Source organism: Protomyctophum parallelum, assembly GCF_964188405.1.
Source record: "Protomyctophum parallelum genome assembly, chromosome: 21".
NCBI classification, from domain to species: domain Eukaryota; kingdom Metazoa; phylum Chordata; class Actinopteri; order Myctophiformes; family Myctophidae; genus Protomyctophum; species Protomyctophum parallelum.
Genome location: NC_139713.1, coordinates 6755630 through 6778802, shown reverse-complemented (window position 1 = coordinate 6778802; position 23173 = coordinate 6755630). Strand labels below are relative to the sequence as shown.

Below are 23173 nucleotides of genomic sequence, written 5' to 3'. Positions count from 1 at the left end.
ATTGCACATTGATCTTTTTGATTAAAATTCCATTTCGTTTTCGTCACATTTTAGTCATCTGAAATGCCTAGTAGTTTTTGAACCTGTGCTGTGCAAAACCAAGGTCGACCGCCCCGCCCCTCGCCCCGCCCCCCGCCCCCGCCCCTCTATTCCCCCAACGGGCTAGAGAACGCATGTCTGGCTTCCATTGCCTGTCCGTTATGTGACACAGGAGTGGCGAGGGGACTACCGGGAATGATTCTCTGGAATACCCTAACCCTAACCCATTTGCCTGTCAGTCATGTGACACAGGAGTGGCGCGAGGAGGGACTACCGGGAATGCTGAAAAGTGAACGGGGGAGCACGGGGACGTGGGAATGACAAGGTGCAGGAGAATGACAGATAATGGGAATGGGAATGGGAATGACAAGGTGCAGGAGAATGACAGATAATGGGAATGACATGGGAATGACAAGGTGCAGGAGAATGACAGATAATGGGAATGACATGGGAATGACAAGGTGCAGGAGAATGACAGATAATGGGAATGACATGGGAATGACAAGGTGCAGGAGAATGACAGATACTGGGAATGGGAATGACAAGGTGCAGGAGAATGACAGATAATGGGAATGGGAATGACAAGGTGCAGGAGAATGACAGATAATGGGAATGGGAATGACAAGGTGCAGGAGAATGACAGATAATGGGAATGGGAATGACAAGGTGCAGGAGAATGACAGATAATGGGAATGGGAATGACAAGGTGCAGGAGAATGACAGATAATGGGAATGGGAATGACAAGGTGCAGGAGAATGACAGATAATGGGAATGGGAATGGGAATGACAAGGTGCAGGAGAATGACAGATAATGGGAATGACATGGGAATGACAAGGTGCAGGAGAATGACAGATAATGGGAATGGGAATGACAAGGTGCAGGAGAATGACAGATAATGGGAATGGGAATGACAAGGTGCAGGAGAATGACAGATAATGGGAATGGGAATGACAAGGTGCAGGAGAATGACAGATAATGGGAATGGGAATGGGAATGACAAGGTGCAGGAGAATGACAGATAATGGGAATGGGAATGGGAATGACAAGGCGCAGGAGAATGACAGATAATGGGAATGGGAATGACAAGGTGCAGGAGAATGACAGATAATGCGGGCAAGACTAAATAGTTGCCCAGGGATGCTGACGTGACGTCAACGTGACATCAAAACCGTTCTTCTCATCATGGATCACTTAACCCATTTAGGCCTGAAAAAAAGTGTCTTCTAAATCCTGACAGTTTTCTGAAATACCTGTTTCTAGGCCTATATATCACTCAATACTTCAAAGACCCCAAAAACTATCTGTAATTGGCCTCCGAGACCCCCATCTGAAAATATGTTGTTCCACAGGGACCCTCCAGAAGCAAAGATTTGAGTTAAAAACGTTCATTCTGAAAAAATATATTCCAAATTTGAGGCACATTTTTACGATTTTTCAAAAATAGCAGACCTACAAGCTCGTAGCGCGCCACTCGGTGGCGCGCTATGAGCTTGTAGATCTGCTATTTTTCAATAGCTAAAGCATTAACATGATGCTATAACACCAAAATGGGTGCCCCGGTCAGAATGGGTTAAGAGACTCATCTCACAGAAACATAACTCCAGTGACACAAAAGTCCCTTTCATCCGACAATAATTCATAATTACAATAGATTACTGAAAAGAGAAGTCCCGTTCCAGATGGAAACCCGAATTATCCCAGAGAGTCATACAAAGGAGCCCTGCTTCCCTCGGGGGAGAAGTTACAATATACAGGAAAACAACAGCGTCGAGCACTTTAGTTGTCATCCCCAAGCCGAGACCATAGTGCGTTAGCTGTCGTCTTGTGCAATTACGTGTTTTGTTTTTTTTTCGACTCGGGATGTTGGAAAAGATTACATTCTCATCTCTGTGGGAAATATCCCGTCAGAGTTTGGAGGCTGATGTGAATAGACAACCAGGGCTGTTAATCCATTTTGGGCGGGAGCCCCCTTTTGTGGTGTTTTAAAGCATTATGTTATACTTTAGCTATTGAAAAATAACAGATCTACAAGCTTGAGTGCCGCGCTACAACCTTGTAGATCTGCTATTTTTTTGAAAAATCATGAGAATGTGGTGAAAATCTTTGAATATTCTTTCAGAGCGAACATTTTTAACTAAAATCTTTGCTTCTGGGGGGGGGGGTGTCTGGCGGCCGATTACATATATTTTGGAGGTCCTTGACATCAAAATGTTTGACTGACATAGAAACATTGTTTTTTTTCAGAAAACTGTCAGGATTTCAGAACACATTTGTAGAATCGTCCTCGGGTCTAAATGGGTTAAATGGATGGTTGTTTGTCACTCACAGCACCGTCTTTATCTGGGATCTGCTGAACAAAGCCTGCTGTTCAGGACGATAATGTGGAAAACTCTCTACAGTTATGTCTGGGGCCGACCGGGGCTTATTTGGGATTTGGCTCGGTTGGTGCATGGTGGGCTCATATTCTGCACCCAGCAGCAATGTGTGACTTTTCTGTTCAAAGTGGGTATCAAAGTGGGTAAAGGCAGGCCAGGCAAGCGCCCCTAAAACCCTCATACCTGTCAAACTATAGGCCTACTTAAGTTAGCCCATTTTGGTGTTAGCATTATATTATGCTTTAGATATTGAAAAATAGCAGATCTACAAGCTCATAGCGCGCCACCGAGTGGCGCGCTACGAGCTTGTAGATCTGCTATTTTTGAAAAAATCGACTGACATAGAAACGTAGCTTTTTCAGAAAACTGTCAGGATGTAGAAGAACATTTTTAGAATCTGATCTCAGGTCAGAATGAGTGACACACCCACAGCCACAACAAGACTAGAGGGGGCGACCACGATCTTGTACCACCGAAATGTAGAACAAACACGGGAGAAATTCTCATTCTACTGCTCTGCCACAAAACATGTGTAATGAAACCGGTTGTATACTGTAAGTAGCAGCAGATATCAAACATACACAAACTTTATTTATGTTTTATGTTAAACGTATTTATATCTGCTGCTACGTAGAGCCTGAGTCTACACATCTGTCTCTGTACAAACAGACTGTGGTATAAAGAGAGCTACAAGCTTTCAGAGGTTTATCCCAAGCTAACCTTTAATATGTGGATGTATAGGCTAACTATTTCAGTACAGTAAATGCACAGGTATGGTTTGGTGAGATAGATTTTGCTCAGTTGCAATTAGAGATGTCCCGATACTGTATCGGTATCGGGAAAAGTATCGGATCGGCCCTTATTTGTCATATGGGGTCATATCGGTATCGGTGAATATGCCAGTCTAACCACAGATCCGACACAGGGGTAAGGGGGTTGACACTATGCCAGTCTAACCACAGATCCGACACAGGGGTAAGGGGGTTGACACTATGCCAGTCTAACCACAGATCCGACACAGGGGTAAGGGGGTTGACACTATGCCAGTCTAACCACCGATCCCACACAGGGGTAAGGGGTTGACACTATGGCAGTCTAACCACAGATCCCACACAGGGGTAAGGGGTTGACACTATGCCAGTCTAACCACCGATCCCAAACAGGGGTAAGGGGGTTGACACTATGCCAGTCTAACCACCGATCCGACACAGGGGTAATGGGGTTGACACTATGCCAGTCTAACCACCGATCCGACACAGGGGTAAGGGGTTGACACTATGCCAGTCTAACCACAGATCCCACACAGGGGTAAGGGGGTTGACACTATGCCAGTCTAACCACCGATCCGACACAGGGGTAATGGGGTTGACACTATGCCAGTCTAACCACAGATCCCACACAGGGGTAAGGGGGTTGACACTATGCCAGTCTAACCACCGATCCGACACAGGGGTAATGGGGTTGACACTATGCCAGTCTAACCACCGATCCGACACAGGGGTAAGGGGTTGACACTATGCCAGTCTAACCACAGATCCCACACAGGGGTAAGGGGGTTGACACTATGCCAGTCTAACCACCGATCCGACACAGGGGTAATGGGGTTGACACTATGCCAGTCTAACCACCGATCTGACACAGGGGTAAGGGGTTGACACTATGCCAGTCTAACCACAGATCCCACACAGGGGTAAGGGGTTGACACTATGCCAGTCTAACCACCGTTCTGACACAGGGGTAAGGGGTTGACACTATGCCAGTCTAACCACCGATCCCACACAGGGGTAAGGGGGTTGACACTATGCCAGTCTAACCACAGATCCCACACAGGGGTAAGGGGTTGACACTATGCCAGTCTAACCACCGTTCTGACACAGGGGTAAGGGGTTGACACTATGCCAGTCTAACCACCGATCCCACACAGGGGTAAGGGGGTTGACACTATGCCAGTCTAACCACAGATCCCACACAGGGGTAAGGGGTTGACACTATGCCAGTCTAACCACAGATCCCACACAGGGGTAAGGGGGTTGACACTATGCCAGTCTAACCACAGATCCCACACAGGGGTAAGGGGTTGACACTATGCCAGTCTAACCACAGATCCCACACAGGGGTAAGGGGTTGACACTATGCCAGTCTAACCACAGATCCCACACAGGGGTAAGGGGTTAACACTATGCCAGTCTAACCACAGATCCCACACAGGGGTAAGGGGGTTGACACTACGACAGGTAAATAAAGTGTTGGGACATGTGGAGTTTGCTTTGGAATTGCCCAAAGTGCACATTTGAGTGAGGAGTCTGCTATAAACACAACACGAGATCACGACACTGGTATCGGTATTCGGTATCGGTTAACACAGAAATTGAGGTATCGCGATCGGATCGGAAGCGGGACATCCCTAGTTGCAATGTAACACATGTATTCCCTTTTAATTGAATATACATTATTTTGTTTTGATTGAGCACTGAATTGAGCATTGAATTGAATTGATATTCCATATATATATATCTTGTTTTAAATAATCTATGTTGACCATGCACCATGTGTATGTTTGATGTTATTGTTACTTTCTCTATTCTTATTGATGTAGTTATTTATTGCATTGTAAATGCAAAAGGTTGAGAGCTTGTACAAAAAACAAAAACCTCACTTTCTATTTTACAACCTGCAGAACGTGTGTTTAGAGCCAGTGGTCTCCCCCTGCTCTTCAGAACGTGTGTTTAGAGCCAGTGGTCTCCCCCTGCTCTTCAGAACGTGTGTTTAGAGCCAGTGGTCTCCCCCTGCTCTTCAGAACGTGTGTTTAGAGCCAGTGGTCTCCCCCTGCTCTTCAGAACGTGTGTTTAGAGCCAGTGGTCTCCCCCTGCTCTTCAGAACGTGTGTTTGGAGCCAGTGGTCTCCCCCTGCTCTTCAACCTGGAGAACGTGTGTTTGGAGCCAGTGGTCTCCGTTGAGACTTAAAGACTCTGGTGTCTATCAGAAAGTCAACAACCATAAGCCCAATATGTGCCCAGGCCCACCTAGGTGCTGGACTGCTTCTAACCCTAACCCTAACCCTAAGCCCAGCTAGGTGCTGGACTGCTTCTAACCCTAACCCTAACCCTAACCCTAAGCCCAGCTAGGTGCTGGACTGCTTCTAACCCTAACCCTAAGCCCAGCTAGGTGCTGGACTGCTTCTAACCCTAACCCTAACCCTAACCCTAAGCCCAGCTAGGTGCTGGACTGCGTCTAACCCTAACCCTAACCCTAACCCTAACCCTAACCCTAACCCTAAGCCCAGCTAGGTGCTGGACTGCGTCTAACCCTAACCCTAACCCTAACCCTAACCCTAACCCTAACCCTAAGCCCAGCTAGGTGCTGGACTGCGTCTAACCCTAACCCTAACCCTAACCCTAACCCTAACCCTAACCCTAAGCCCAGCTAGGTGCTGGACTGCGTCTTGCCTGAATACATTTGGTCTCTTCTCGTGTGTGAGATCACGGTTCAGATGCATCATAAAAGTTACTCATTGCAACTTTGGGTAAATGGCACGATGGCACACACACACACACACACACACAGACACACACACACACACACACACACACACACACACACACACACACACACACACACACAGTCACACACACACACGCACACGCACACGCACACGCACACGCACACGCACACACACACACACACACACACACACACACAGTCACACAGTCACACACACACACACACACACACACACACACACACACACACACACACACACACACACACACACACACACACACACACACACACACACACACACACACAGGTGTGGGTCACAAAGATAAGGAAGAATCTCACTCCTGTGTCCACAGAGGAGAGTGTTGGCCATCAAAACCCTGTACACACACACACACACACACACACACACACACGGTGGGTTCGTGTCCCGGTCAGGGAAGCAATGGACCAGCTCAGTGGCCTTGTTGTGGTCAGAGTGTCCACCCTGCAGTCTGCTCGGGTCCTACCCAGAACTATACAAACGGCGCCCAGTGCCTCCCTTAATTGGCACTCAGTATCATGTCATGTCCAGGGGGTGTTTCTTGTACATCAAGCTGCCTCATGGCTGCACAAACAGGAGATAGGCTCCTGGCCCTACAATGAGAATAATGAATTGCATTTTTAAAGCGCTTTACAACGGTTCATTCATTCATACATTGGGAGGTGAAGCGGCGAACAGTCGACGCCAGCGTCCTCACTTCCCACATTCACACACCAATGGTGGCTATAAGCTCACACCGACCGACTCACTGGAGGCAATGTAGGGTTCAGTGTCTTGCCCAAGGACACTTCCACATGTAGACAGGAGGAGGAGGAGCAGGGATTCGAACCTCCAACCCAGGGATCATTGGACGACCTGCTCTACCTCCTGAGCCACAGCCGCCCGTGGGCCACACGGCTTCCTTTGGTGTGGCCCCTAAACCCTGACCTTTGACCCATGTTGGACTGAGGCCGATTCTAAAAAGGCCCCTAAACCCTAACCTTTAACCCATGTTGGACTGAGGCCGATTCTAAAAAGGCCTCTAAATCCTGACCTAAGCTTTCTGGAAAAACCCCAAGAGGGGTTCCCGTCCCGTTCCCGTCTGACCTGAGATCAGATTCACACGAGGTTTCCACTGGACACACACTGGTCTGATGAACCCATTCTGACCTGAGATCAGATTCTAAAAAATGTCAGTCGTTCTTCGATTTTTCTAAAAATAGCAGACCTACAAGCTCGTAGCGCGCCACTCGGTGGCGCGCTATGAGCTTGTAGATCTGCTATTTTTCAATAGCTAAAGCATAACACGATGCCAACACCAACATGGGTTCCCGTTCAGAATGGTTTAACTTTAACCTAACCTCACAGAAAGAGAAACCATGCCCAAACCTAACCTAAACGCAGGGAAAAGAGAGAGTCGGTTACTTACAAACCTACAGTACAGTATGGTGTACGATAGTGCTGAGGAAACGTGTCTTTATACCCTACATTAACACACAATACAATTTATCTGTAACTCACTTAAAAAACACCCACTGCTCTGCCTATTTTTAATGCCTCTGTAATTGTTTTGCTTTCCACTGACCTCGCTCTGTTTTATGTCGTTTGATGTCTTTAGTATACTGTATGTATTTTTGACTTTTACGTTGTTTGATATGCTTTAGTCTTTTTTTAGTATTTCTTTTTAAGGACTTTGCGCAGCACTCGTGTCATGAAAGGTGCTCTATAAATAAAGTTTAATATTATTATTATTATTATTAAAAGTACATCAACGGGGTAGTGATATTGTTGTTAATTAGCTCTATCTTCTATTCATACTCATTGTTATATATATATATATATCCCATTCTGAACGGTGTTGGCATCATATTATGCTTTAGCTATTGAAAAATAGCAGATCTACAAGCTCGTATCGCGCCACCAAGTGGCGCGATACGAGCTTGTAGGTCTGCTATTTTTTTTTAAATCGAAGAACGACTGACATTTTTAGAATCTGATCTCAGGTCAGAATGGGTTAATCAGACCAGTGTGTGTCCAGTGGAAACCTCGTATGAATCTGATCTCAGGTCAGAATGGGATATATATATATATATATATATATATTGAGTTGTCTGTTCAGGGGTCTCCTCCCCATCTCGCCAGCTCTTTAGTAAACAGAAAATATATATTTTTGGTCGGGGTCAATGTGAATAACGCATTGGTGTGTGCGTGCGTGACGTACATGGCGTGACGTGCGTTGCGTGATGTACGTGCCGTGCCGTCGGTTGTTTTAACTCACCACTGACATTGAGGCTGACGGTGCTGTCTGTTGTTTTAACTCACCACTGACATTGAGGCTGACGGTGCTGTCTGTTGTTTTAACTCACCACTGACATTGAGGCTGACGGTGCTGTCGGTTGTTTTAACTCACCACTGACATTGAGGCTGACGGTGCCCTGCGTGTCTGTTGTTTTAACTCACCACTGACATTGAGGCTGACGGTGCCCTGCGTGTCGGTTGTTTTAACTCACCACTGACATTGAGGCTGACGGTGCCCTGCGTGTCGGTTGTTTTAACTCACCACTGACATTGAGGCTGACGGTGCCCTGCGTGTCTGTTGTTTTAACTCACCACTGACATTGAGGCTGACGGTGCCCTGCGTGTCTGTTGTTTGAACTCACCACTGACATTGAGGCTGACGGTGCCCTGCGTGTCTGTTGTTTTAACTCACCACTGACATTGAGGCTGACGGTGCCCTGCGTGTCTGTTGTTTTAACTCACCACTGACATTGAGGCTGACGGTGCCCTGCGTGTCCTCCATGCCGTGCATGACCTCGCAGCGGTAGAAGCCGGCGTCGCTGGCCCTCAGGCTGACCAGCAGCAGCGAGGCGTCCCCCCCCGGGGGCCCCCCGCCGCTGGCGCCGGCCCCGGGGACCACCACCGACACCCTGCCCCGGTACCCGGGGCCCACCTTCACCACGCCGCCCTGGGAGACCAGCACCGTGCGCTCCCCGTCGCTGCCCTCCAGACGCGTCCACTTGATCCTCAGCTGGTCCTCGGGGCTCTGGGTGGGCCTCTGGGTGGGCCGGGCGGAGGGGCGCTGGGCCTGGGTCAGCGGAGGAGGCGGGGTGACCATGGAGAAGTGGCAGGGCAGCGTCACGCTGCCGGCCAGCGAGCCGCGGGCCCGGAGGCCCCTCCTCTCCGACGACGACGCGGCGGCGGCGGCTCCATGTCTGTGAGACGCTGCTGGGACCAAAACAACAACGACAACAACAGAACAGACGCACAACCGGGAGTTGTTGTTATTGGTTATTAAACCCATTCTGACCTGAGATCAGATTCTAAAAAATGTCTTCTATACATCCTGAAAGTTCTCTGATAAAGCTATGTTTCTATGTCAGTCGTTCTTCGATTTTTTTCAAAAATAGCAGACCTACAAGCTCGTAGCGCGCCACTCGGTGGCGCGCTACGAGCTTGTAGGTCTGCTATTTTTCAATAGCTAAAGCATGACATGATGCTAACACCAAAAGGGGTTCCCGCCCAAAATGGGTTAACTTCAATTTCAACCCAAGGAACATTATTTATTCTGGACCACCATTTGATGAGTTATGGTTTTCAAGACCAAAAAAACGAAAGAATATTTTGTTATTGTTTTGGATGAGATTTTGTGAATTTGGGTCACGGTGGCACAGTGCTGTCGCCTCACAGCTATAAAGGTCCTGTTTGGGTCACGGTGGCACAGACAGTGCTGTCGCCTCACAGCTATAAAGGTCCTGGGTTTCCATAGATAGAAATGCCATTAAATGTATGTGGGCCTGTAGTAGACTGTGGCTTATAGGGGGTAGAGCAGGTCGTCCAATGATCCATGGGTCGGCGGTTCGAATCCCGGCTCCTCCTCCTGTCTACATGTCGAAGTGTCCTTGGGCAAGGCACTGAACCCCAAATTGCTCCCGATGTGCTGGTTGGTACCTTGCATGGCTTCCGCTGCAATCGGTGTATGTAATGTGTGTGTGTGAATGGGTGAATGTAATGCACAATCTATGTAAAGGTGCGTGAATGTGTGTGTGAATGGGTGAATGTGATGCACAATCTATGTAAAGGTGCGTGAATGTGTGTGTGAATGGGTGAATGTGATGCACAATCTATGTAAAGGTGCGTGAATGTGTGTGTGAATGGGTGAATGTAATGCACAATCTATGTAAAGGTGTGTGAATATGTGTGTGAATGGGTGAATGTGATGCACAGTCTATGTAAAGGTGCGTGAATGTGTGTGTGAATGGGTGAATGTGATGCACAATCTATGTAAAGGTGCGTGAATGTGTGTGTGAATGGGTGAATGTGATGCACAATCTATGTAAAGGTGCGTGAATGTGTGTGTGAATGGGTGAATGTGATGCACAAATCTCTGTAAAGCGCCTTGGATAAAGGCGCTATATAAATGCACCATTTACCATTAGACTAAATGCATGTCAAACTATAGGCCAGGGGGTCCTTGAAATTATAAAATGGTCAGTGGCGTGCACAGACATTTAGAGGGGCAGGTGCTCAAGTGAAAAAAAGGGCACCGCGTGCAGCGCATTTTGGTGCTTAAGCTATTGAAAAATAGCAGATCTACAAGCTCATAGCGCGCCACCGAGTGGCGCGCTACGAGCTTGTAGGTCTGCTATTTTTCTTTAATCGAAGAACCACTGACATAGAAACATAGCTTTAGATTGTGGGGGGGCCTAAATAATATAGTAGAAGCGTTTTTTTTATCAAGATTTGATCAATGTCACCGCATGGTCCACACACTACAAATTAAGTGTGGAACCCTCTAGTGTCTATCTGTGCACGCCACTGAAAATGGTTGAATCACAGAGCCATATACAATTCTTCTCTTCATGGGGGTCCCTGGTATAGGCCTATATCTTGTTCAAAATGTGGTCTGTGGGCTTTAACCCATTCTGACCGGGCACCCATTTTGGTGTTAGCATCATGTTGTGCTTTAGCTATTGAAAAATAGCAGATCTACAAGCTCATATCGCGCCACCGAGTGGCGCGATACGAGCTTGTAGGTCTGCTATTTTTGAAAAATCGAAGAGCGACTGACATTTTTTTAGAATCTGATCTCAGGTCAGAATGGGTTCATCAGACCCAGTGTGTGTCCGGCGGAAACCTCGTGTGAATCTGATCTCAGGTCAGAAATTTGGGTTAATAATAATACTAAATGTCAATGTGGGGGTCCTTGACATGAAAAGGCTTGAGAACCATGTTCTATAGACCAGGGGTTCCCTATAACCTTTTCACGTCAATGACCCTAATGAGCCCGCCGCGGACCCCCATTTGAAAAACATACGCCATGGGGACCCCCATAAGAGAAGATTTTGACGGCTCTATAGCGGTGATTCTCAACCCGTCTAATTTCAAGGACCCCCAGTTTGACATGCATTAGTCTATCTATACGGACCCCCATTTAATGGCATTTCTATCTCTGGGACCCCCAATTTATATTGTAAAACCACTGTTGGGTCCATTTGGTTCCATTTGTACACTCTCTGAGTTACAGACCCATAAGCCGGGTCCATTTTGGTCCATGTATTGATTGATTGATTGATTGAAATATTTATTAACAGTTTGCAGAATTCACAGTACATTTCAAGCACAAACTCAATACAAAGACTGTTAACTGTGAGTGGACGACCCAATTAAGCATTACACTTGTTTACAACAGGGTCCACCATGTTCAATTCATCAAAACATTTAGAGACGTATAGGTACAAATAGACACTTCTATGTAGTTAAAGAACAGAACAGGTATACCCCCTGGAACTCCCTCAATGTACCCCTATAGGGGTCCCCGGACCCCACTTTGGGAACCCCTGCTACAGACATCATGCAAGACGGTAGGCCTACAGTAAATACATATATAGTGAAGGTGACTTACATGGCAGCGCCGAGGCGGTCGTGCACACAACACACAACACCCACAGCAGGTGTCGAATGAACACATTCATCACAACAGCAACCTGGGAAAGCACCAACAACAACAACATATCAAACTTGATTTAATAAAGTAATGAATTAAAAGATTATTCAATACGCCTATTATTATTAGGAGGACAACGTTAATGCGTTATATTGTCGTGTAGTTTTGTTGTTGCAAGAACTTATTCTCAAGCGCATTCATTGTGCTCTCGAGTCTCGGAGACTCTCCGCTGTGAGCGCAGACTGACTGAGGCAGAACTTTGTGAGCTTTAATATCTTCGAGAATAAAACGAAACGAAAAAAAAAAAAAAATAATCGCGTCAATTAAGATTTAAACGAAACGAAAACGGCCACCAAACATGGAGCATCAACCAAAAATAGCACACACATCTATCTCTAAGTAGACCACATAAAGACCTATTGTATTAGCCTATACAGAGCATTGCAACGTACGTTTCCATTTTGCCGAATTACATTAATTTGGAACAACCGCAGAGAGTGAGAGAGAGAAATAAAGAGAGAGAGAGAGAGAGAGAGAGAGAGAGAGAGAGAGCGAGAGAGAGAGATTTTGTCCACAGTAATCATACTAGAGACATGAAGAGAAAGATAAAGCAATGGTGTCTCAATACAATACCTTGCAGATGTTATAAGTCCAGTTATCCAGACGGTATGTTTATAAACGAAGTCCACAGAGTCCTATAGATGGAGAGATGTCAAGTCCAGTCAGTCAGAAGTTACACTTTCCTTCTCTCTCTCTCTCTCTCTCTCTCTCTCTCTCTGAGTCTCCCCTCCTGTTCAGAACTCTCTCTCTCTCTCTCTCTGAGTCTCCCCTCCTGTTCAGAACTCTCTCTCTCTCTCTCTCTCTCTCTCTCTGAGTCTCCCCTCCTGTTCAGAACTCTCTCTCTCTCTGTCTGAGTCTCCCCTCCTGTTCAGAACTCTCTCTCTCTCTCTCTCTGAGTCTCCCCTCCTGCTCAGAACACTCTCTCTCTCTCTCTGCAGCCCCGGCTGCAAGTTCAAATCCATTTCACACCCACTGGGATCCGTCATAGGTGGAGAGGAGGGACCCTCTCTCTCTCTCTCTCTCTCTCTGCTCCCTCTCTTTCCCTCCCTCCCTCTCTCTCTCCCTCCCCTCTCTCCCTCCCCCCTCTGATCATATCACTCTCTCTCTGGGCATCTCATTCTCTCCAGTGTTATTTTCGTCGACTAAAACTAAGACGAAAAATGTTCGTCGTCTACCTATTTTCACTGACAAAAACAAATATAGAAACTAAATGAAAACGAAGCTACGATGACTAGAACTAAGACTAAATATACTGACAATTTTGTCGACAAATAAAAACTAGACGCGTTGTGAGCTTGTAGATCGGCTATTTTCAGCAAGTGTAAAAACACTCATTACGACGGCATCAAGACCCGCCAAAATACATTTTAGACTAAAATCTTATGACATTTAGTCGACTAAAACTAGACTAACACTAAAGACATTTCCAGGTGACTAAAATGTGACTAAAACTAAATGAAGTTTCAGTCCAAAGACTATGACTAAACTTAAATAGAAATTTGCTGCCAAAAACAACACTGATTATCTCTCTCTCTCACTGAGGGGGTGCATACTTAGTTTAGACTATAGTCATTGGTTAGATATGGTTTAGGTGTGCTGCCCCGTGCAGGGAGGTTAGGTTTAGGGATGCACCGATCCGGCTTTTTGGCATTTGATACCGATTTCGATACATGGGGGTCCAGTATCTGCCGATACAGAGTACCGATCCGATACCCCCCACAAAGAAACGTAATAACCTATTAAGCTGTATGCCTCACTGTGTGGAGTCTGGAATCATTATTTTGTGTAAGGCAACATCAAGGCTTGACTTAAACATTACTTTCCCAACTTTGTAAAACAAAATGTAACAAACACAGATATAAATGCACTGAATTATTTTATTAAATAACTGTGCAACAATTAGACCAGGTTAATGTGTGCGCAGGCTAGCCTGGCTGCATTCCACATGTTATACTGTCAATACAACACTGCTGTGTCACAGAGGAGGTAGAGTTGTTTTCATACTGTAATTACACATAATTATCGGATCGGATCGGATAATGGATCGGCCACCGATCCGATACCCGATCTAGAATTTTAGCCTGGATCGGCGCCGATCTCCGATACGAGTATCGGATCGGTGCATCCCTAGTTAGGTTTAGGGTGAGGGTTTGAGATATAGGTCGTAGTTGTATATATAGGACTAATGACTGGTCTAACCAATGACTATAGTCTAAACCAAAAACTGTCTAAACTAAGTACTGCACCTCGTCCCTCACTGAGCATATTATTATAGTCAATCTCAATCTGTCTCTCTGGGCTATTCAATATCTCCAGTGGCGTGCACAGACATTTAGAGGGGCAGGTGCTCAAGTGGAAAAAAAAGGGCACCTTGTGCAGCGCATTTTGGTGCTTAAGCTATTGAAAAATAGCAGATCTACAAGCTCATAGCGCGCCACCGAGTGGCGCGCTATGAGCTTGTAGGTCTGCTATTTTTTTTTTTATCGAAGAACCAGTGCACTGACATAGAAACATAGCTTTAGATTGTGGGGGGGCCTAAATAATATAGAAGAAGCGTTTTTTATCAAGATTTGATCAATGTCACCACATGGTCCACACACTACACATTAAGACAAAAAATAAATGTTTTTTTTGTTTTTTTGAGCACATTGCCAAAAGGGCAGGGGGTGCTCTAGCACCCCCTAGTGTCTATATGTGCACGCCACTGAATATCTCTCCCCCCCACCCCCCTCTCTCTCTCTCCAGGGCATGGGCTCATTGTAACTCTCTCTGCAAGAAGACAGACACACATATGTTTGCATTATACTGTAACCGTATAATGTATACAACGAGGAATTTATTGTTTAAATGCAAATTAGTTTTCATCGTCATTGTCTCTTTATTCCATTTGTCCCCCCCCACCCCAATACACACACACACACACACACACACACACACACACACACACACACACACACACACACACACACACACAGTGTGACTGTCCAACGGCGTCAGGCTGCTGTGCTGAACAAGCGGAGCTTAGCAGAAACAAACGCAGCACTTTGTCTTGTTGTTTCACATGTTTTTCTTATTTAGATTTGTCTCGCTTGATTACAGTTGTCGAGATGTTCTGTAGATAGCGCGCTGTTTAGACAAGACATTTTCATGTTTACCACGGTAGGCTATATACAGTATCTTTGAAGCGCCGCTTTCCATTTGCAATGTTGATTTTGAAGGCAAATTTTAGATTTAGTCGTTTGTTTAATAATAGCGTTCATGTAAATAATAATAATAATGAATTGCATTTTTGTAGCGCTTTTCCGAAGTGCCCAAAGCGCTTTACAACGGTTCATTCATTCATACATTGGGAGGTGAAGGTTCATTCATTCATACATTGGGAGGTGAAGGTTCATTCATTCATACATTGGGAGGTGAAGGTTCATTCATTCATACATTGGGAGGTGAAGGTTCATTCATTCATACATTGGGAGGTGAAGGTTCATTCATTCATACATTGGGAGGTGAAGGTTCATTCATTCATACATTGGGAGGTGAAGGTTCATTCATTCATACATTGGGAGGTGAAGCGGCGAACAGTCGACGCCAGCGTCCTCACTTCCCACATTCACACACCAACGGTGGCAAAGCTCACACCGACCGACTCATTGGAGGCAATGTAGGGTTCAGTGTCTTGCCCAAGGACACTTCAATGTAGGGTTCAGTGTCTTGCCCAAGGACACTTCAATGTAGGGTTCAGTGTCTTTGCCCAAGGACACTTCAATGTAGGGTTCAGTGTCTTGCCCAAGGACACTTCAATGTAGGGTTCAGTGTCTTGCCCAAGGACACTTCAATGTAGGGTTCAGTGTCTTTGCCCAAGGACACTTCAATGTAGGGTTCAGTGTCTTGCCCAAAGGACACTTCAATGTAGGGTTCAGTGTCTCATTGGAGGCAATGTAGGGTTCAGTGTCTCATTGGAGGCAATGTAGGGTTCAGTGTCTCATTGGAGGCAATGTAGGGTTCAGTGTCTTGCCCAAGGACACTTCAATGTAGGGTTCAGTGTCTTGCGCAAGGACACTTCAATGTAGGGTTCAGTGTCTTTGCCCAAGGACACTTCAATGTAGGGTTCAGTGTCTTGCCCAAGGACACTTCAATGTAGGGTTCAGTGTCTTGCCCAAGGACACTTCAATGTAGGGTTCAGTGTCTTTGCCCAAGGACACTTCAATGTAGGGTTCAGTGTCTTGCCCAAAGGACACTTCAATGTAGGGTTCAGTGTCTCATTGGAGGCAATGTAGGGTTCAGTGTCTCATTGGAGGCAATGTAGGGTTCAGTGTCTCATTGGAGGCAATGTAGGGTTCAGTGTGTTGCCCAAGGACACTTCGACATGTGGACAGGAGGAGGAGGAGCCGGGATTCGAACCACCGACCCATGGATCATTGGACGACCCGCTCTACCTCCTGAGCCACAGCCACCGCCCTGTAAATGTAAATGACAAAGAGTGTTTGTCAAATGCCTAAATCGTACATTGTCGTTTAGGGCTGTGAATCTTTGGGTGTCCCACGATTCGATTCGATTCCGATTCTTGGGGTCACGATTCGATTCAAAATCGATTTTTTTCGATTCTACGATTCTCGATTCTCCAAAAACGATTTTTCTTTTTTATTCAAAAGATTTTTTTGACAGATTCGAAAATATTCTCTATTCAAAATGATATGAATACATAGGATTTCATCACAATCTATTCCAGCCAACTGAAGTGATTAACTTGAAAATGACTGAAGACGATCATGATGTTTACTGTAAGGGTGAGGGTTAGGGTGAGCTTACATTTCATATTATAAACACCATGTAGTGAAAACTCCTGTAACTAACCAGAAATAAAATCTAAAAAGAAAAAAAAAAAGAATTTTTCGATTTTTGGAAATTATGAATCGATTTTGAATCGTTCATAACGGGAATCGCGATTATAATTCGAATCGAATTTGACACCCCTATTGTCGTTACAGCAAAAAAGGAACAAGAACAAACGCATTTAAAAAGTCCTCTTTTATTTATTTACACAACATGATTAGCCTGGAAACCCACGGATCTGCCACCGGGAGAAAGAAAATGGCCTGGCACAGATTGGCTCTGAACTGAACTGGCACTCCTCAGTTTGAATTACATTTCACTCACCCCCCGGAGTTGTGGGTGACCAATCAGAGCACACTATTCAAACTTAACCCATTCTGACCTGAGATCAGATTCATACGAGGTTTCCGCCGGACGGACGCACACTGGTCTGATGAACCCATTCTGACCTGAGATCAGATTCTAAAAAATGTCAGTCGCTCTTCGATTTTTCAAAAAATAGCAGACCTACAAGCTCGTATCGCGCCACTCGGTGGCGCGATACGAGCTTGTAGATCTGCTATTTTTCAATAGCTAAAGCATAACATGATGCTGACACCAAAATGGGTGCCCGGTCAGAATGGGTTAAAGTGAGACTTTTTTTTTGGCTGTGTGACGTTGGAATCTGTTCGAAAACCGTCCCCTTGGAAATACATCTTCACCACTGAAGTTCCAGACTAATATGTACACAGCCAGTGATATTGGTCTGGTCATGCTATAGGGTGCACCATGATAGCTGGCACCATGGTACCGTCACATGGTACCTGAATCAGTGAGTCCAAATAAGCCAACACACACCCGTTACACAGCCAATACCATCTTTGACCATCAGGGCGACGGCACATGGTACCTTCTCTGCAGGCTATAGGCCGGGCCTCAAGATCGTTTGTTCCCATAAGAATAGGACTTATGAACAAGCAGAGGCCCCGTCTCAGTTCCGTGCATAGTTCCAAGATGCCTCTTGGAACTATGACTGGTGGCCTCCTGTTGGCATTGTTTCTTTATTGTCTATGTACTGTGTGATCTGTTTGATTGTATATGTTTTCTGTATCCTGATGATGACTGCTTGGCACAAAACAACATTCCAAAAGGACAAATAAAGTATCTATCTCTAAAATCCTGGATATCTTCCATTAGGACGGAGCGCTACACATTTAAATTGACAACTAGAAAATCACTAGAAAATACACTGGAACGACACATTTAAAACATTTATATGAAACATGATCATTAGGTAGGCCTACTTAGTGTCTTTTTTTTTTTTTTTTGGAGAAACCAATCTAAATTAAATCTACTAAAAGTCATGATCCATAGCTACTCTGTAAGTCACCCCTCACACTGAATGAACCCGAGGCAGTAACAAAACAAAACAACACAACAACATGATGACATTTTAACCGTTCACAAATGTCCTATTATGTGACTGATGGCTCTCTGTAGGGAGATTGGCAAACAGTTAAAACAAAACTCAAATCAAAAAGGGGTAATTATTATTACAGTCGATTATGTGCGCTTCGTGCAACATAGCCGATTTACAAACTCACAGTGCGTTGCACTGCGACGCGCTGTGAGCTTGTAGATCGGCTGGTGTGTACATTAACCCATTTTGGGCATCATGTCGTGCTTTAGCAGAATTAGCAGATCTACAAGCTCATAGGGCGCTACGAGCTTGTAGGTCTGCTGTTTTTGAAAAATCGAAGAGCGACTGAGCAGAGCAGAGCGCTGCGTCAGAACTCTTCAGAATAAAGGGTGACGGCAGAGCAGTGAAGGGAGCAGAGCGCTGCGTCAGAACTCATCAGAATAAAGGGTGACGGCAGAGCAGTGAACGGAGCAGAGCGCTGCGTCAGAACTCATCAGAATAAAGGGTGACGGCAGAGCAGTGAACGGAGCAGAGCGCTGCGTCAGAACTCTTCAGAATAAAGGGTGACGGCAGAGCAGTGAACGGAGCAGAGCGCTGCGTCAGAACTCTTCAGAATAAAGGGTGACGGCAGAGCAGTGAAGGGAGCAGAGCGCTGCGTCAGAACTCATCAAACAGGTCGTCTGCGCAGGGGGCGGGGCTCGGTGATGCTGCCAGTGGCACTGTGTCGGGAAGCTGGGGGGGGGCTCGCTGCTGCCGATTGGCTGCTGCTGCTGTGCTGCCGACGACCTGGGAGGAGCCCCTCCTGCTAGAGAGAGAGAGAGAGAGAGAGAGAGAGGGGGGGACAGAGAAGGAGAGAGAGAGGGGGAGAGAGGGACAGATAAGGGGAGAGAGAGAGAGAGAGAGAGAGAGAGAGAGAGAGAGAGAGAGAGAGAGAGAGAGAGAGAGAGAGAGAGAGAGAGAGGGAGGGACAGAGAAGGAGAGAGAGAGAGAGAGAGAGAGAGAGAAGAGAGAGAGAGAGAGAGAGAGAGAGAGAGAGAGAGAGAGAGAGAGAGAGAGAGGGAGGACAGAGAAGGAGAGAGAGAGAGGGGGGAGACAGATAAGGTAGAGAGAATTGGAGAGAGACAGATAAAGTTAGAGCAAATTTTGGCAAGAGAGAGAGAGAGACAGATAGATTTAAGAGAGAATCGGAGAGAGAGAGAGAGAGAGAGAGAGAGAGAGAGAGAGGGACAGAGAAGGAGAGAGAGAAGGAGAGAGAGAGAGAGAGAGGGACAGAGAAGGAGAGAGAGAGAGAGGGACAGAGAAGGAGAGAGAGAAGGAGAGAGAGAGAGGGGGAGACAGATAAGGTAGAGAGAATTGGAGAGAGAGACAGATAAAGTTAGAGAGAGAGAGAGAGAGAGATAGAGCAAATTTTGGCAAGAGAGAGACACAGATAGATTTAAGAGAGAGGGAGAGAGAGGGAGAGAGAGGGAGAGAGAGAGAGAGAGGGGGGGGGGGGGGTGTAAGGGAAAACAGGTCAGCGGACTAATGAGGCACGTTTACAGCCCAGCTTTCCTTTAGAGACAGGAAGTATATCATGTGGCTCACAGGGCCCGAGACTGGAACCACATGCTCATGCTTTATAGTGTGTGTGTGTGTGTGTGTGTGTGTGTGTGTGTGTGTGTGTGTGTGTGTGTGTGTGTGTGTGTGTGTTTGTGTGTGTGTGAGTGTGTGTGTGTGTGTGTGTGTGTGTGTGTGTGTGTGTGTGTGTTTGTGTGCGTGTGCGTGCCGTGCGCGATTTCTTTGTGGATTGTGCAATTTTCGGTCGGGGCTAACATGACATGGTCTTCATCAAGTGTTTATGATTATGCAGCGTGTTCACATATTCACACAGCTCCAATGAAAAACCGTGTCGGCGTGGCGCGGAGCAGACACGTTGCTGCGCCGCGTCTCTATTGTAAACGTCTCTGGCCTCTGATTGATGTGCCTTTTCTGGAGTTACACACAAATTACACGCCGTTTGGAGAGAGCTGAAGGACGTGGGATAAAAAGGGAAGTGAAGTGAGGACATTGAGGCAAAGACGGATTCAATGCATTCTGGGCCCGGGGAAACCCCTTTTGGTGTTTTAAAGCATTATGCTGGGCTTTAGCTGTTGAGAAATAGCAGATCTACAAGCTCATAGCTTGCAGGTCTGCTATTTTAGAAAAATCGTGACAATGTGGCACAAATCTTTTGAATATATATTATTTCAGAGTGAACGTTTTTATTTTTCAAATCTTTGCTTCTTGGGGGACAACATATTTTCAGATGGGGGTCGGCAGCCAATTACATATGACATCGGGGGTCCTTGAAATGAAATAGTTTGAAAACCGCTGATATAGAAACATGGGTTTTTCAGAAAACTCGTATGCATTTGTAGATTCGGTCTAAATGGTTTAAGAACGAGAGAGAAATATAACAGTGATCATGAACTGAGTCCATTTTCTTCCACCTATTGGCAGTGGTTCCAAAGTGGGGACCCCCAGGGGACCCCCAGGGGTCCTGGAGGGAGTTCCAGGGGGTCCCCAGCTAAATGATAGCTTGGACCCTTATGGGTCTGTAACTCTTGAGTGTACAAATGGAACATTGTTTTTTTTTTTTTTACAATATAAATTGGGTTCCCAGACATAGAAATGCCATTTAGTCTACTAGACATATATGCATGTCAAAATCAGGGGTCCTTGAAATTAAGGCAGTTGAGAATCACTGCTAGAGCCGTGACAAATCTTCTCTTATGGGGGGTCCCTGGCATATCTTTTCTAACGGGGTCCGCTGGGCTAATTAGTGTCAATTTGGGGGTCCTTGACATGAAATGGTTTGGGAACCCCTGGCCTATGGGAGCTTGGATTGACATGCAGATTGGGTGTGTGGACTTAAGTGCAAATACACACGTATAGCGTTGACTTTGAACAAAACTATTAATTTTCAGGATTCAAATTAAAAAAAAAAACAGCAGAAGTAGCAGATCTACAAGCTCAAAGTGTGCCGCCTCACGTCGCTCTTCGAGCTTGTAGATCTGCTACTTTCGATGCTTTTGTGCAACGCTGTAGTATATGATCAAGTAGCATATTAATTTACAAAAGACTAAACGACTCGCAGCTTATTTCCACGATTACTGTACGTCGCTGGTCAAGTAATACAAGTAATGCTGTGAAAATGTATGTGATTTGTTTATTATTACTGGACGTGTAAATAATAATAATAATATCTCAAACTTATATAGCGCTTTTCTGAGTACCCAAAGACGCTTTACATGGGGGGGGCTTTACAGATGTAACAACACATTAAAAACAACTTTAATATAAAAAGGAAAAATAACACTAAAAGCTAAAGAACATTAAAAGACAGTGAAAAGGGAAGGCAATTTTGAAGAGGTGGGTTTTGAGGGTGGATTTGAAGGTTTGAAGGGTAGGGGGCATCTCTGAGTGCCTTAGGGAGGGCATTCCACAGGGTTGGGGCAGCAAAAGCCAAAGCTCTGTCCCCCCCCCCCCACGTACGGCGTTTGGTTTTGGGGACGTCGAGGAGGTTTGCGTCACCAGACCAAATTAAATCAGTAAAGAAAATCCCTAAATACTCGCCGGGCACCTTCCAGTTTTCCCCCTCCAGACCCAAACGTGTTCGATATCAGCCACGACAAAAATAAATATCTGATCTTGGAATGCGTCGTAGCAGGAATCGCGTCGCTCTTGCTTTACTCCACAACTGCCATTGTGTGCATGTTGTCGTGGCAACGGCAGCGACCACCAGCGTGTTTGTTATAAAGCAAGTTTACAAGTGCAATTCAAGCGTTTAGCAGACGCCCCTTATTTATCCAGAGCGTATAAACCAAGTGTGAAATCAGACTTAAGCAGGGGTAACGCGTGCCGTGAACCCTAATAAACAAACAGAACGACAGGGTCAATAGTCCCCATTAGTAGAGTGCAAATAAACAGTGTTGTTGTAGTAGTGGCCTCTAAGACACACTGGAGGAGGGCCAGGTGAACATCAAATCCCCCGGGCATCTGTCCAAACAACGTCGCTATCTAAATAGCATTCTCGTGGTGGAGCAAAATAATAAATCTTAAGTGACCAAGTAGTGACCAGCGTAATAGATCAGCGTATAGCGTCGTTAGCGGCCCGTCACACAAAAAAAAGAGCCTGATAAGCAGTACAAAAACACAGTGACCACACACCGCAGCACGTCTACATAGGTGGTGGTACGCTTCTTTCCCCTCCTGGCTTTGCCCTGGGTTGGCTCCCATACATAAAAACTGGCCATATGACAAATGTGATCATTTTTGGGTCAGCACTTAATGTGATGAGGTCAGCACATTTTGGGCAAGTGGCCATGGCTGTTTTTAGCCCAAGGAATGTATTTTGTGCAAAACTAATGCTTGGAATGGATTCAGGACCTAGTTTGACACGTTACATGCTACTTAAAGCAAAAGGAAAGTTTGACATTTTTGACATTTTCCCTGCCATAAGGATGTTAATGGTAGGGTCACAAGAAACCCCTATAACAAAATTGCCCAATACCAACAGCAATATTTTAGGCCAATAAAAAAAGACTATATATACCGAATTCCCCACCCGTCCACCTCGACTGCCGGACTATTATAATGGTGTGTGAAACAGAATCAAACGTTTGCCACACGGACATGACCACGTCGATCCTCGCCACGGACACATTTTGTCCGTGTACAGACATGTTTGGTGACCTACAGACCTACTGCAAGTAGGCCTACAGTTTGTTGTTGATGCGTGTGTGTGTGTGTGTGTGTGTGTGTGTGTGTGTGTGTGTGTGTGTGTGTGTGTGTGAATGGACTAGAAAACATATACTGTGTAGGACCCTTTAGTACATCACATTTTGTTCTATTACTTTTTACATTTCCTGCAAACACTTTCCTCCGTAGTTTTTTTCTGCTTGTAGATAGGCTATTTTCACTATTATTTAAATGTGATATTTAAAACATATTTTTTAAGCAAACATATTAACTCGGAAGTCTTTGC

The 23173-nt window shown here is 45.7% G+C and overlaps 2 protein-coding genes across 4 annotated transcripts in view; both read right to left on the bottom strand.

Moving 5' to 3' along the window:
* vcanb (versican b) overlaps nucleotides 1–12707 on the bottom strand; it is a 76980-nt gene extending 64273 nt beyond the window's left edge. Inside the window, exons 1-3 of the mRNA XM_083792978.1 lie at nucleotides 12513–12707; nucleotides 11838–11919; nucleotides 8696–9160 (exon numbers count right to left, since the gene is read on the bottom strand). Of these exons, the coding sequence (XP_083649104.1) occupies nucleotides 8696–9160; nucleotides 11838–11907 (535 nt within the window). The 5' untranslated portion in view covers nucleotides 11908–11919; nucleotides 12513–12707. The remainder of the gene's footprint in view (nucleotides 1–8695; nucleotides 9161–11837; nucleotides 11920–12512) is intronic.
* A 4642-nt stretch (nucleotides 12708–17349) lies between these two features.
* Nucleotides 17350–23173, bottom strand: part of xrcc4 (X-ray repair complementing defective repair in Chinese hamster cells 4) — a 61155-nt gene continuing 55331 nt past the window's right edge. For 2 of the 3 annotated variants that reach the window (XM_083794211.1, XM_083794213.1), the window contains exon 8: nucleotides 17350–18973. In XM_083794211.1, coding sequence (XP_083650337.1) covers nucleotides 18826–18973 — 148 coding nt within the window. In that variant the 3' untranslated portion in view covers nucleotides 17350–18825. The remainder of the gene's footprint in view (nucleotides 18974–23173) is intronic. The other variant, XM_083794212.1, reaches the window with a different exon arrangement.